The sequence below is a fragment of the Trachinotus anak genome, unplaced genomic scaffold (assembly GCF_046630095.1).
Source record: "Trachinotus anak isolate AG129_WGS33_773 ecotype Australia unplaced genomic scaffold, CSIRO_AGI_Tana_v1 ptg000008l, whole genome shotgun sequence".
NCBI lineage: Eukaryota > Metazoa > Chordata > Actinopteri > Carangiformes > Carangidae > Trachinotus > Trachinotus anak.
This window is the reverse complement of record NW_027273859.1, coordinates 5683882-5698917: the sequence shown is the minus strand read 5'-3', so window position 1 is coordinate 5698917 and position 15036 is coordinate 5683882. Positions and strand designations below refer to the sequence as shown.

At 43.2% G+C, this 15036-nt stretch overlaps 1 protein-coding gene across 5 annotated transcripts in view; it reads left to right on the top strand.

The window, feature by feature from the left end:
• tet3 (tet methylcytosine dioxygenase 3) overlaps positions 1 to 14448 on the top strand; it is a 41174-nt gene extending 26726 nt beyond the window's left edge. For all 5 annotated transcript variants that reach the window (XM_071482065.1, XM_071482068.1, XM_071482069.1 and 2 more), the window contains 8 exons: positions 328 to 418; positions 3177 to 3270; positions 4558 to 4766; positions 5460 to 5610; positions 5792 to 5881; positions 6216 to 6353; positions 6534 to 6888; positions 7105 to 14448. In XM_071482065.1, coding sequence (XP_071338166.1) covers positions 328 to 418; positions 3177 to 3270; positions 4558 to 4766; positions 5460 to 5610; positions 5792 to 5881; positions 6216 to 6353; positions 6534 to 6888; positions 7105 to 8918 — 2942 coding nt within the window. In that variant the 3' untranslated portion in view covers positions 8919 to 14448. The remainder of the gene's footprint in view (positions 1 to 327; positions 419 to 3176; positions 3271 to 4557; positions 4767 to 5459; positions 5611 to 5791; positions 5882 to 6215; positions 6354 to 6533; positions 6889 to 7104) is intronic.
• Positions 14449 to 15036: the final 588 nt, after the last annotated feature.

Here is a 15036-nt window from a genome sequence, read left to right as displayed (position 1 = left end):
ACTAAACTCATGCAAGTGTAGTCAGTCAAATTGTACGTGACTTCCCTTATGACAGTGAGATAAGGAAGCTGAAAATGAATCATAAAGTGTAGTATTACCTCTGATATTAGCCCACAATAATAGACCAACCAGACTAAAGTGTCTGTCACAGAGTGGTTATATTATGTAATACATGATTGGTAAGAGAATGAGTAAGTTGTCAATACCAAATTGAATTGTTTCTTGGGACCCAGAATAAATGTTTACATTTCAATGTCTAATTTATCATGGGGCTTTTCAGGTCCAGTCATGTGTTGTGTCCTCACTCTGTACTGTCTCTTTTTCTAGAACAAATCGTGGAGAAAGATGAAGGCCCCTACTACAACCACCTGGGATCTGGACCTACTGTAGCCTCCATACGAAATCTGATGGAGACAAGGTGAGCTCTTCTCCTCTCTTCTCTTCTCTTCTCTTCTCTTCTCTTCTCTTCTCTTCTCTTCTCTTCTCTTCTCTTCTCTTCTCTTCTCTTCTCTTCTCTTCTCTTCTCTTCTCTTCTCTTCTCTCCTCTCCTCTCCTCTCCTCTTCTCTTCTCTTCTCTTCCTCCCACATGTTCTTGCGTTCCCTCTCCCATGCCTCTCCCTCCTCCTCCTCCTCCTCCTTCCCTCACTCTCACCACCTTCCCTCCTCCTCACATTTTGTCCTTAGGGAATCTGTGACCCAGAATCCAGTAGGAGGAACAGGAAATATCAGCATCATCAGCATATCAGAGGCAGTGAGAAGCACAGGAGTAGCAGCAGATGATAGCTGAGAATGAAAAGAATGAGGGAGGATAGAAATTCAATCACAGAGAGAGGAAACAGAGAAAGATGGCAGGAGGGAAGAATAAAAAAAAGTAAAATTTTAGAAGAAAGTATTTTTTGTGCTCTAAGATTGAGTTCAGTCATTTGTATTATATAACAGCCTTCTACTATTAATTAAGGCTGATAACTCTTTTCATGCAGTTAATGCACATACAAATCTGCCTTCAATCTCATAGTCAAACTGAAGGTAAGATACAGAAACGGATGACCTGCAGCATCACAGCAATACAGCCTCACCAAACTAATCAATAAACTGGTGTTGCTTTGTCTGCAATGCATCAGTAGACACTGTTATAAAAAGACAGATTGAGCTCAGCAGTTTGATGTTCACAGGATTACTGTTTAGTCAGTTCAGGAAGGAGCACCAGGAAGCTCCCCTGCTGGTGATTTTAATAACCAAAGTGCAGCTACAGCCTTACTAAAATATACCACTGATTGAATGTGAATGGTGAATATAGACTGAGTGTAGTAACCGTCTATAAGTGGATGCCTCACTGAGCATCATATTAGGCTGTTCTTCACTGAAAGGCTGGTTTTCAATAAGACCAATGAGTCATTAGTCCCGGGAGAGAGCAGGTTGAGGGGGGATGTTAGGCCAGAGACCACCTTTTGTTATTTGAGAGATGATGTAAGATGTGGAGACTCCATAGTCCCTAGCTGACCTTTGACCCACCTCTGACCCCAGCAGGCCACCCCTGTGGTGCTAAAGCCTACTCCCCTCCCACTCTCCTACCCCCCCTCAGGGTGATTCCTATTCAGCAAGAGCCCCTTGTGTTCGCTGTCATGCCAAATCTTCTCAGGGCTGAAGTTTTCACAATGGCAGGTATCAAGCAGCCAGGCGACCTGATATGGCATCTGACAAGTTGTGATGGCACACCCCCACCCAAACACAACCTCTGACCCCTCCGTTCTCCTATACACCTCCACACTCTACCAAAAGAAGGGCAGTCTACCACTCCCAGCACTCTGTTTGCAGACACATACACATAAACACAGAACAGACACAAAAATGTGAACAGGAAATAACTTCATGCTTGCACATGTGGACACAACTCCAGCAGAGTAATATCTCCAAGAGAAGCTCGTGGCTGGCATTGTGCAGATGCTAGTGGGTTCTGGTTTACACTGACGTGCTTGTGTGAATCTCAGCAGAGCTTTGTGAACACTCCTCTCCAGCCAGAACTGCTGAGGTTGGCCTGTCTTTGTTAGAGTTGACAGTTATTGCTACTCCATTAGACTTCTGTGGGCACACAAAAAAATACCACAGGTCCAGAAAAACACAGGCAAAAGCAATAGCAGGCAAAAAAATCACAAAATCTCTTGAGGTCACTCATGACAAAAATAAATAATTTATTAATTACTGCAAAACAAGATTGTGTCTCCTATTACAGCACTAGTTGGGTTTCCATTACAGTTTTACTCAAAATACAAGAATTTTTTTAGAAAAGTCGAACAAACACAAATGTGAGTGGTCTGTGTCTCCATTTACTGATAATGTTTGAATAAAGCTGGGTTTCTCCTCTCGCAATATCATTCCAATTAAATATGATGATGGATTTCCAGCAGTCTGCCTCTCGGCTGGAACTGGATCCCTGGGGCATGATATGGCAGGTGCCACGACTTGAATGCAAAAAAAGTGTTTCCATTTCAATTTTGCGAAACATTGTTTTCTTGAATACTCTGAATAACCGCCTCATGCTTATACATTTTTTTTGCATTATTTGAGGGTTTCTTCAAAATTAACATCTCTCCATTGCATGTTTTTAAGTTTGAAATTTCAAATTATGCATTAAACAGGTTAAAGAAAACACACCTACTGATGCACCCAACAGTCAGCAGTTGCTGAGGCTGAGAATATCTGGCCATGTGTTGCCCATAGTTTTTGCAAAGTGGTATTGGAAGTAGTTCGTTCACACCAGTAAATTAGTAATTTGAAAATGTGAAAGCATGAAAATGGCTAGTTTTGCTTGTCTTTTTGATGTGTTTGGATTGTGAACACATGCACAGAACACACATCCAGACTGGTGCTCAGCTGGCTTTCAGGTGTTTCAGGCCTTTGTGATGTGTTCCAGTGCAACTTTCAACACACGAGGCCATAAGAAACAATGCAAAGCATTTTTGTCAGCATCAGTTCTTTGAGGTTGCTTTTTTGGCCCATAGGACCCTGACACATAGAAAAGAGTAGAGTGTGTGTTTCAAGTGTAGTAACACTTGAATGTCAGCTTGGTTTGTCAGAGCTTTAAAGTCAGGTTTCAGGGCCTAACTTTAAAGTTAGCAACACCAAGCAACACCAAGTGCTGAACTGGATGAATAACTAAATTCTTTCTCTCTATGTAGGTATGGAGAGAAAGGGGATGCCATTCGGATTGAGAAGGTGATGTACACAGGCAAAGAGGGAAAGAGCTCAAGAGGATGTCCTATTGCAAAGTGGGTAAGTAGCATCATGTTTGAAAAAGCCTTAATCACATGGCGGAGGTGACGAAAAGCATTACAGTACAAGTAGGTGACTGCAATGGGAAAACAGTCAGTACCTTTGGTAATCAACAACAGATTTATGCAGTGTGTGTGTGTGTGTGTCTATAACGAGGGGAGACATTCAGCCAAGTTTGTTACCCACAGTAAGTAAATCAGTAGGAGGTCTCACTCTGTAACAACTGCCTGTCCTTCCTCCCCATGTCACCCCTGACACATCCTGCTAATGGCTTTATCTACTGAAGGAGGGTGTGTTTGGATGTGTGTGTGTTGGAGACAGAGAGAGAAAGGGCAATTGCAGAGATAATATAAAGCCCCTTTTCCACTGGTCAAAAAAACAGCTAAAACCTACTAACATCGGGCTTCTGTCAGCAATGGAAAAGCATTCAATCAGCATTCACTCCCACGGAAAAATGACTCTGTGGATATTTATCAGCTCTGACTCCGATCAGCAATGATGTAAATTTAACAGCAGGGTGAGAACATGCTAATTTAACCTGTCTCCTGCCCAGCATGGTGCTGTTAAACCACAAACACCATGGCTACACTGCCCTCAGGCCTGCAAGAGTGAGCTGCAGCCCCAAAATAAGTTTAAAAAAAACACACCAGTCAAAGCATCTCATACAGAGCTCACTGTGTCTCTGTGCTCTGTAACTGCATGTGATGACATCCCAGCAGTCGTGTGTGTGTCCTCAGTCTGAACAGAAAGGCAAACTTGTGCGGCAATGTTAAAGGTGCTAATCACCTTTTTTAGCATTTAACAGAACCCTCTTATACCTGCTAATTTTGGTGTAATAAGGGTATAAGTGAAAGAGGCTTGTACCTGTCAATATGTATTTTTTCTGGTCACAAAAACCAGAAAGGTGTGGGAGGTAATAGTTGGATATTTATATTCTATATACATATTTTCTACATATGTATGTAGAATGTGAAGTGACTCCAGCTGAAGGAATTGAACCTATAGCATTTTCAGGAGAATTAGGGCTGGTAGTTTTAACCAAAGCAGATCAGATTTCAGCACAGGTATTAAATATAATCCAAAATGCAGTGTAAGCAGCATTTACTGGATTGTGTCTTGCACAGTATTTGAAAACCGAGTATGTGAACCTCACATCTAAAGGTGATTGCGCTGTAAGCACAAATGTTTACTGCTAAGAAATTCTATTTCTGATAAAGAAACAGGGTGTTCACCTGTGTTCCTGTGTAAGTGAAAGCTAAAATAACGATAAGCTCTGTTTCCTTTCAGGTGATCCGTCGTGGCAGTGAGACAGAGAAGCTGCTTTGTCTGGTGCGGCATCGTGCAGGCCACCACTGTGCCAACGCTGTCATCATCATCCTCATCATGGCCTGGGAAGGTGTCCCAAAGATGCTGGCTGACAAGCTGTACCGTGAGCTCAGTGACACCCTCACCAAATATGGCAACCCCACCAGCCGACGCTGCGGCCTCAATGATGAGTGAGTAGCTGATCGGCGATCTTTGACACTGGTTTTCTAACTTACAGGTTTGTGAATGTGCAAACAACAGGCTGTCCGTATTGTCTGTCATCATTATGTTGCATTTTCGCACCTTTGATGCATTTGTGCCTGGTATTGTTGTCATGGAGAAGGAGTTATTTTTAAAGCCTGTGATAGACTATTTTATCTTAAGTCAACTTTATCAGTAGTTTGAGGACGACCCATGTGACCAAGGAATCTATGATAAAAAATGCTGCTGGGTTTATGCACAAAATCCTATAAACTGGGCGTCCATGACCTAATCTGTGCTCATATGGAAAATATTAAACTCCAGGCATGAAGCTAAAATCAACAATTCCTTTTTTTTATGCATTGTCCTCACCACATGTGTGCACATGTACTTTTAAGAGTTTAGGCCTACTGACCAATTCATGACCCAGTATGTGCATATTACACACACACACACACAGTATAAATGTAAAACAAAATGAATATTTGTTCCATGTGGTGAATATAATGTGCTGTAACATTAACACACCAAATATCCTCGTTCTCATTTCTCTCATTCTCATTCATGTTTCCATATCCCACTCAGCTCAGTTGAGACACAGTGTTCACATGATGAAAAACATGCATGGGGTACACATCATTTATACATGAAACTGAGAGCACACTCGCTGTCTCCCCCTGCAGTCGTACCTGCGCGTGTCAAGGCAAGGATCCCGAAAGTTGTGGTGCTTCCTTCTCCTTCGGCTGTTCCTGGAGTATGTACTTTAATGGCTGTAAGTACGCCCGAAGCAAAATGCCGCGCAAGTTCAGGCTACAAGGAGATCACCCTGAAGAGGTACTCATTACATCAAAGCCACTTGTAATAATGAACTAGGGTTTAGGAACTAGGAACTAGCTCTTTTTTTAATTTTAGAGTTAACTCACTCTTGTAATCTTGAGTGATTTTACGCCTCCATTTTATGGGTCTGTGTCTCTGTGTTTTGTTCTGACCTGTGATCCATGTTTTTTCTCGGCAGGAGGACAAACTCAGGGATAACTTTCAGCATCTGGCAACTGAGGTGGCTCCTTTGTACAAAAAGCTGGCCCCACAGGCATACAGCAACCAGGTCTGTTGTACTAGCAAAGTCTTAACACAATAACAACCTCATGCCACCACCAACTACACCTCATCTTTTTCACATGCAATGCAATTCAGTTCAATTTATTTACAATGAGTGGTTCTGTAGTTCTTCTTAACAAGCGGACTGAGAAAAATGTACTGGCGGAGAGTGCCTCAGATCTGATCTGAGCTTTATTACAGTATGACACCCTTGAAGTGCTGCCTCTGAGAAATGGTGGAATGGCAAAAGCAAACAAACTTTACTACTGTGTGTATCTCTCCCGGATGAAAGTAAGGACATAAAAACATTACCTCCCTCCTGTCACTGTCCTCTCCCTCAGTGCCAGTCGGAGCTCAGAGCTCCAGAGTGCAGGCTGGGCTTAAAGGAGGGCCGGCCGTTTTCTGGAGTCACTGCTTGCATGGACTTCTGTGCCCATGCTCATAAGGACCAGCACAACCTCCATAATGGCTGCACAGTGGTAAGATCTCTCACTATCATATTAAATTTGTGTTTTGTGGCTAACTTGAGGTGAATAAAGGAAATGTTTGGTTTTTTCATGTGTGTGTGCGAAGCTAAATAAGCTTAATGAAAAGTGTTGATGTTCTGTAGCTTGGCACAGTTCATATTTCACCTCGCTCTCCATGTCTCTCTCTGTTAGGTGTGCACTTTAACTAAAGAAGACAACCGGGCAGTGGGAAAGATCCCTGAGGATGAGCAGCTTCATGTGTTGCCTCTATACAAGATCTCCCCGACTGATGAGTTCGGCAGTGAGGAGGCTCAGCGCCTCAAGATGCAGACTGGAGCAATCCAGGTACTTCAGGCTTTCCGCCGTGAAGTGCGCAAGTTGCCTGAACCTGCCAAATCTTGCCGACAGCGCCGACTGGAGGCCAAGAAGGCCGCCTCAGAGAAGAAGAAAAGTAAACTCATGCAGCAAGCAGGGGACACGCCGGAGAAAACAATGGTCAAGGCTGAGGTCTGCATCACTGGATCCCCTCAACCCCAAGGCAATAAAGGTTAGTTGTTATTTTGTGTTTATTTTTGTGTCACTCCTAAAACACTTTGATTGTGTTCAATAGATGTCCAGATTGTCTGGTAGCCTGCAATGCATTTACCTTAACCTGCAACCAATATGTAACAGATCTCCAAAATAAAGGTAAAAAAAAAAAAAATAAAATAAAATGCCTTGATTTGTGAAGTTAATTTGCCTTTCATTTGTTTCAAACATTCAGCAATTATAAAACAAGAGATGAAGCCCAACATCAAGAAGGAGCCCTTCAACGGGTCAATAGATGGATACCCAGTGCAGGCAGCAGACCCATTCAGTAACATTTATCAACACCCTGCCTTCTATGCAAGGGGAGGCCTCCCCCCAACTGGCCAGCCCTCTGCACCAGACCCAGTAAACGGTTACCATCCACCACCTAATATGCCTGCAGTGCACTATGGCTACTACAGCTACACCCCCAATGCACTTTTCCCCCCTAAGATGAGGACCTATGAGGGTCGAAATGGCTCTTTGCCCAAAGCAGGCAGTAAGGTCGTCCAAGTAGACATAAAGCCTGATATTCAGAGCTTTCAGGCCAGACTGGCCCAGTCCTACTCTGGCCAACCAGAGCAAACCAACCAACCAAACCACGGCGCTTATACCCAGCCTGCAGATTACAACCAGTCCCGTCCCTCCTCAGTCTCCTCTGAGCCCTCCAACAGAGGCACACCAATAATCAAACAGGAGCCTATGGATGTGCCAGTCTATGAAGGCACAGTGCCGAGCCAGGCTGGGCCCAACACACCTAGCACCACCCCCCAGCCGGCTGCCTGGCCAGGGCACAAGCTTAATGGAAGTATCGTTCCCACAAACTGGGACATCCATCAAAACCATAAGCAAAGTCCTGAAGCCTCGTCCTTGAACCCGGAGCAGCAGTTTCACCAGCACCCCCAGCAGCAGCAGTCCTCTCCTTATCCCCAGCAGTGGACATCCTACCCTGGCTCAAATGCCTTGATGGTCTCCCCTGCCCCATCACCATCACTCCAGGTACCTCCCTCACCATCTCCGTCCCCTCACCCAGGCACAGCGCACCCGGGTAACATATACCAAGGCTCCACATGCCCTGCCACCCCACGCCCAAGCACCCCTCACCCAGGAACACCACAGCCTGGCACCTCTCACTCAGGCTCAGTTACACCACGGCCAGGTACTCCAGGCCCAAGCACCCCGAGGCACTGGGCCAGCCCTGCTCCTAGTCCTCAGCCAAATCCCTGGGCCATGAGGCCTGCTGCATATAGCCCTGGTTTGAAGCACAGCAATCCTGCAGGAGCCTACCCTGACAAAATCTGGTCCAAGACCGGGGAGAGTCGGTGTTCCACTCCCCTTGGGCTCCAAGAGAAGGCTTGGAAGTCTTGTGGAGGTTCAGTGGCAGGTAGTACCCCGTCCCCTGCCCCTGAGGGCCGGCTCTTCCCTGATGCCCTGCAACAGTCAAACCAGGCCTGCTGGGGTCCCAGGCGAGCTGACAGCGACGTAGAGAGCATCAAGGGTCGGGAAGATGATGAGGATGAGGTGTGGTCCGACAGCGAGCACAACTTCCTGGATCCCAATATTGGTGGTGTAGCGGTTGCACCAGCCCATGGCTCCATCCTGATTGAATGTGCCCGTCGGGAACTTCATGCCACCACCCCACTCAAAAGGCCAGATCGCTCCCACCCCACCCGCATCTCCCTGGTCTTCTACCAGCACAAGAACCTCAACCAGCCCATGCATGGCCTGGCTCTGTGGGAGGCCAAAATGAAGCTGCTGGCAGAGCGAGCGCTGCAGAGGCAGCAGGAAGCAGCTCTCCTTGGCCTCTCCCAGGAAGACATCAAGGCCCTAGGGAAGAAACGCAAGTGGGGGGCTACGGTGGCTGGTGCCAGTCCAGGACCTGGACAATCTAAAGACAAGAGGGAGGGGCCAGTGACGCGGTTAGCCCCCACGTTCCAGACCACCTCTATGGTTACTGTGTCTCCCTATGCCTTCACCCGCCTCACTGGGCCCTACAGCCACTTTGTCTGAGGTCAGACAGAAACAAACAGACTGATAGCTACAGAGTGGTGGTGCAGTGAAGGGCTGGAGAGAGCGGTGAGCAGGATGAATGTCTCTCAGCTGTCTTGCAGTCTGGCATCTCTCCATCCTGCCCCCTCCACAGTCCACTTGGAGGAGGGGACATTTTTATTGTTTTTTACCTCATGTCAGGCAGTGGTTTGGGCTTCAGACACACTGCCTGTGGTGCTCTTCCTCTCTCTTCCCTGGAGAGGAACTCCATTGCTTTTTCTTGTTTATAGAATTTTAATGATTCTAATTATTGCTATTATTATCAATATTATTATGATTGCTATTGTTACTGTCAATGTTGTTATTACAGGTATTATTATAATGAAGACTTGTTTGTTTTTTTATTATTGCTGTTTTCATTAATGTTATTAATGATGTGATTGTTTTTGGTTATATATTTTTTTAAATCAATCAGTCTGAGTCAGTCAGACTCAAACAGTTGCTTTTTCCATGTTTGGAAAATGTGTACCCTACCTTCTGTTTGATTTTTTTTTTTTTTGTTCTTGTCAATTTTCCAGCTGTGCTTAGAGGAGGAGCCATTGTCTGCCTGGCAAGACAGCAAATCAATATTACAGTAACCATATGAGTGTATCTATAAAGCTTTTCCAGCAGGCTTTCCATATGTGGCCATCTGTATATTGGCCATATACAGATACATATCTTTAATTTTATATAGGCCAGTTTAGGTTTTCATAAAGGGTAATTCCAATTATTATAAATGTGGACCTCAATTTCCTAAATTTGGCCATTATGAGGATTGTGCTCTGCTTGAAGACTGGTTTACAAACACCACTGCTGCCTAATGCACAAGCCACAGTCTACTTTTCTAGTATGAAAAATGTCTACACACATGGTAAAACAAGAAGAGGGAAGGAAGGAAAGACAGTGTAGTGTGGTGTATGTCCAAATTATCAGTAGTATTTGTGCTGATACAATACATCATATATTTTTTATCCGGCTACAGTAACAAGCAGAGCATACATTAAAAAAACTCTTCCAAACTGAAAACAGCAGACGAGCAGAGGCTGAAACCGAGCTCCAAAGTTATAAACTAATCCAATCATTCGGATGCAAAATGTAGGATAATAAAAATAATCAACATTACACTTTAACCCCAATGAAACGTTGCTGCTGCTCATGTCATCAGACGATGTGCTCCTCTTCCTCTTTACACCCCTCCAGCTTTCGACTGGTGCTCAACTTCCAGCTCTGATTGATTTTCATTCCACTACTATTCATTGCACTTGATGCTGTACTTAGGTGCTCAAATCTGGCTCAAGTAGCATTTGCAAGTTAAATATTTTTTGTTTTGGCTGACGTCAGCGTACCAGAGTGATGAGAATTATTGTTTCAAAACAACTGCAAGAAATTTGTCATGCAAGTGTAATGAATTATGTTACATGCTTTGTTTTCCTATGTGGAGAACTGCACATTTGGTATAAAGGCTTAAGGCTAAAATAAGTGATATTATTTTCAAATGCCATTTGACCCAGATCAGCTATTACCACAGAGAGATGTAACAGGTGGCACTCTTTATCTTCCTATCACATTCAAGTAGGGGTGAGCACTTCCCAGTGTAAACTCTAGAGGGCAGCAGCGACTGCCGTTTCAAAGTGGTGTGTACTAACAAACCCACAAGCACTTGAGATCCATGCAGAAGCCAGCGGAGCCTCAGCTTTCTGCTTTAACCATCAATAGCCAGTAGAGGGGGGTCTCACGCCCTGTTTGCAGACTATTGATGGGCCTCGCCAAAGCAGCTCAAGGCGAAGTTGATCTTTGTCCTATTGTGGCACAAATGTGAACGAAGCCTGGAGATGCCTTTGAGAAGCCGTCCGGGGTTAGAGAAGAAGGAAACAGTTTTGGGATAGCAGTGCTTTCGGTGCTCCTAGACACACTCTGGTGCTCTCCTATTACACTTGATTTACTGTGAAGGGCCCACTCCTTCCTCTGCATGGTGCTGTCATCCTCGAGCAGAGCTAGGTGGGTCCTTCCACAGGCACCTTGTCACCACAGAGGTAGCCAATCAAAGCGGCCACACTATGGTTGCAGCTCTGTCACTGGGCTTGAGAACTGAACTGGTTCCTTTTGAGGTGCTATTGCAGTTTACTGTGGCAAAGTGGTTTTGTCTCAAACAAAGTACACTGTACAGGGCAGAGAAAGCACAGTCGTTCTTGGTAACTCACTTACAGAGAAAACAATAGTGCTAAGAGATAAAGGGAGATCTTAGAAAATCACTGTAGCCTCTGGGAGTTGGCACCTAATGCAAATGCATTGAGTCAATTGATCTCTCACTTTGTGTGTGTTTGTGTGTGTGTGTGTGTGTGTGTGTGTGTGTGTGTGTGTGTATGTGTCTAAAAATGACAAATGCATGGGTGCATGAAAGAGAAGAGCCAAAGAGAGAGACTATTTGATAGCCTGGATAGAGTCAGTCATTTTTATTTTCTCTCCATAAACCATGTGAGTATTTGATCAGTTCAGGTGTTTCACTTACAACATGTGATGAAAATGAAAATGAGCGACTGGTAGAAATGAACACAGGCTGACTCCTGGCTACTGGGTGGTTGTTTGGGTCAAGGCCCTGGTCATCTGTGAAAGACCCTGTTACCTCTCCTGAGGGTCTCCAGCTCTCTACCTCACGCTGTAGAGACACTGGTCACAATCACAACTTGCTACTGAGGGCAGAGAATCATACACATGTCCCTTTGTGTGCTCTAGATCTCCACACTCATTTTAACCTGCTTTTTTTTTTTTTTAAACTCTTATTTATTACTACATGGTGATGATGATAATGATTGTCTTTGATGGGTTTTTTTCATCTTTTTTTATATAGCTAATACAAATTGTACATACAGAAGAAAAGATTTATAAAAGCACTTTTAATCTTGATTTTAATGACAAAAAGAAAGAGCCGATTATTGACAACTTGAAGCTTAGGTTTTTGTTTTTGTTTTTTTGTTTTTTTGTTTTTTTTTTAATTTTTCTCAAGAGAGAGATGAAAAAATGTAAATATTAAAATATTTAGGTAAGATTATTTAACTGGTGAGGATAGTAACTAAACCATGAATGACAAGGGGGTATTTTAAGTCTCTGACAGCCCTTAACAACAGGAAACAACACTCGATCCCAATGTGTTGTGTGTAAATGTGTGCTTAGTAACACTGCTGTTTTGCTTTCTGAAGTACTGTACCCCATGTCAGCATGTAACTGACAGAGACCCGACGCTTTCTTAAAACAAATTCATTAGCCCACGTATCTAACATGACACCGCGCTTGATTTACTCATTTACAACACTCTAAACAACTACAAGATCTCCATCGTTGCAATTGTCTGACGAAAACCTCTGAATAGAGTATGAATTGTGGTTTTAGAAAAGCTTGTCTCCTTGACATTAATGAATTTGTTTTAACATTTTACAGCAGGGGTCGACAGCCCCAGAGAAATATTTAAATTTAAGGCTAAAGAATATAAAAACTGCAAGTATATGGTACTCAACAATGGTCTCTTGTCAGTAAGCTAAGGACAAATCTAAATAGGTAGCCATAAACCTGGTATGTGCATTTTGTTGTTTAAAGGGATAGTTCAACATTTGGGGAAATACACTTATTTGCCTACTTGCAAATGGGAAGATTGATACCACTCTCAAGCTAGAGCCAGCATAAGTTCTAGAAACAGAGGAAAAGAGGTAGCCTCAAAAGCTCACTGGTTAACACATTACATACTTTGGGAAGTTACTGCTTCTGGCCAGAAAATAGTTCAGCACATAACCCCCTTGAAACCCCAACATGTTGTTTTAACACTTTATGAATCAAACCAATGAGCTATAGTGTGTTCATTAGTAAGCTGTAGAGGGGCTCATAGGTTGATTTTCTTATGTTCGGACAAAGGGAAGGTAGCTGTTTCCACCTTTTCAATTTTTAGTTAAGCTTCATATTTATCAAACATGAAAGTGCAATCAATCTTCAAATTAGCTTGTTTCCTAAAATGTTGAAGTATTCTTAATAGAGTTGCCCTCGATAGCTGAACCACCAGAGCCACGTGTTCTGGATGTTTAGGAGCATACTGGTAGTTGCAGAGCCAGTTTAAAGTGAATCAGCGGGCGATGTTTTAGCAAGTAATAAAACAACCGCAATCTTTGTCAGTTGTGTTAGACTATCAGGTAAGAGGTTGCTTCCCTGCTTGTTTAGATGTATCTGTCATAATTATCTAATCTAGTTCTCATGATAGTAAGTTTGCACTTGGCATAAAAGTCACAATGTCCCTGTGGAAAGACACCAGGTGTTTAGTTTGTAACGGTAACAATATGGCACACACATCATGGCTAACAGTAGTTGGATTGATGCAGGGGCTGGGACAGGGCCCGTTTAATTTTTAAACTATGATGCATGGCCCACATTACACACACATACACACATGCCTAAGGAACGGTGCTGAAGATAACAGTGTATATGATCTCTTAATAACTTAATAACTGTAAATTTCTAAATGTCTCACAAGTTTAGTGGATTGCTCTCGTGTGAGGCGCCACCTCCCAATCACAAAGATGCAGAGGTGGGTCAGCTGGTGCTATGACGATGCTACACCTTAAATTCACTGTGTTAAAAAAAAAATGTGAGGGATAAATGATTACCACAAATATTTTTCTGAGCTCTTCGAATGTCAAGAGAACTATACTTTTGATTCAGGCAGTTTCATAGGATGGGGAGCTGCCCTGGTGCTGACTTTACGAAAAGTCTTTTGTTACAACGCTACAGATTTACATCTCTTTTTTGAGGGCAGGGGGGCACTCAAACAGTTGATCACGTCCTCTATCAATATTCATTCCATATTGTACTTGAAGTCATTTAAACTAGGATGAGATATAGAAATCATATTATATGAAGACTGTTATCTGGGGTTGACATTTGGTACAGCGCAAGTACCAAAGGCTATTGAAATTATCTTTTGAGTATGTTGTATATGTTCATGTTAAATGAATGCTAAGATATGTGAACAATTCAAGAATAGCAATTGTGTACTGCCTCCCTCTTCCTCCTGCCTAGTCACGCACTTCCTTTACTGAACCCCTCTCTTTCTCTTAGCACCTTGTATATTTTGTCTTTTCTCACACACACACAAACATAGATATATACATATGCATCTCACTGTGTATGGCCCACTTTTAGACATCTATGAACACCTAATTTAATGAACACTCTCCAAATTTGGGATAGAGACTTGGACCCTGGCCCATACAAAGAAAAAAAAAGAAAGAAAAGAAAGAAAAGAAAACAGACCTACACAACTGGCAGCTACATTCCTTTTTGAGTTTGGGGATTGTTCTTGGTTCTTTATTTTTCATGTCAAGGATGCAGTATGTAAAAAAAGTGTTTTTGTTCAGTCTCTCTCTCTTTGTAGCTGTATGGTGTATTATGTGAATACATAGTGTATGTGGTAAAAAAGCCCACAATATTGTTTTATGTTGCGCGATAAATAAAAACATTGAAGTGGAAACCGATGTGGTAACTGACTTTATTTCCAGCAGGGATAACATTTCAGTGATGGCTGATTTAGAGCTGCGGAGCTCTGCACTTTGTCCAGTGGGGGACAAACTCACATAATGTCACTGATTCATTCCATCAGTTTTATGCTTATAAATTACTGTGACCATTGAGTCCCGGGTTTCTGCCACCACCACACCTTTCACCTGTCAGTGAGAAAAGAATACAGTGAAGAGAAGAAATGGAAGCTGCTGTTTAAAAGGTTTCTATAAATATGCCCCATTAACAGTGCGTTCAAACAGTGTGAAGATCTTTAGTGTGAAAGGGCTGTTTCCTGTCCTGAAAGACTCCGCTCTCTGTTTGAGTTAGAATTTATTTTAAGTGCAGTATCACAAAAGAATGTGCAGTGACAAGATGAGACACTCCTGTGGTTTATATGAGGGTAGGAACAGCCTACATCTGGGGTCTTCAACAGGTGGCTCACAAGCTACCTGTTGCCCCTGTTTCAGAGTAGCTCACCCAAAGGTTCAGAGAATATAGTGTGAACAAACCATGGATGCCTAGTACAAACTTTAGGCAACACAGCCCATGTTTGTTTACA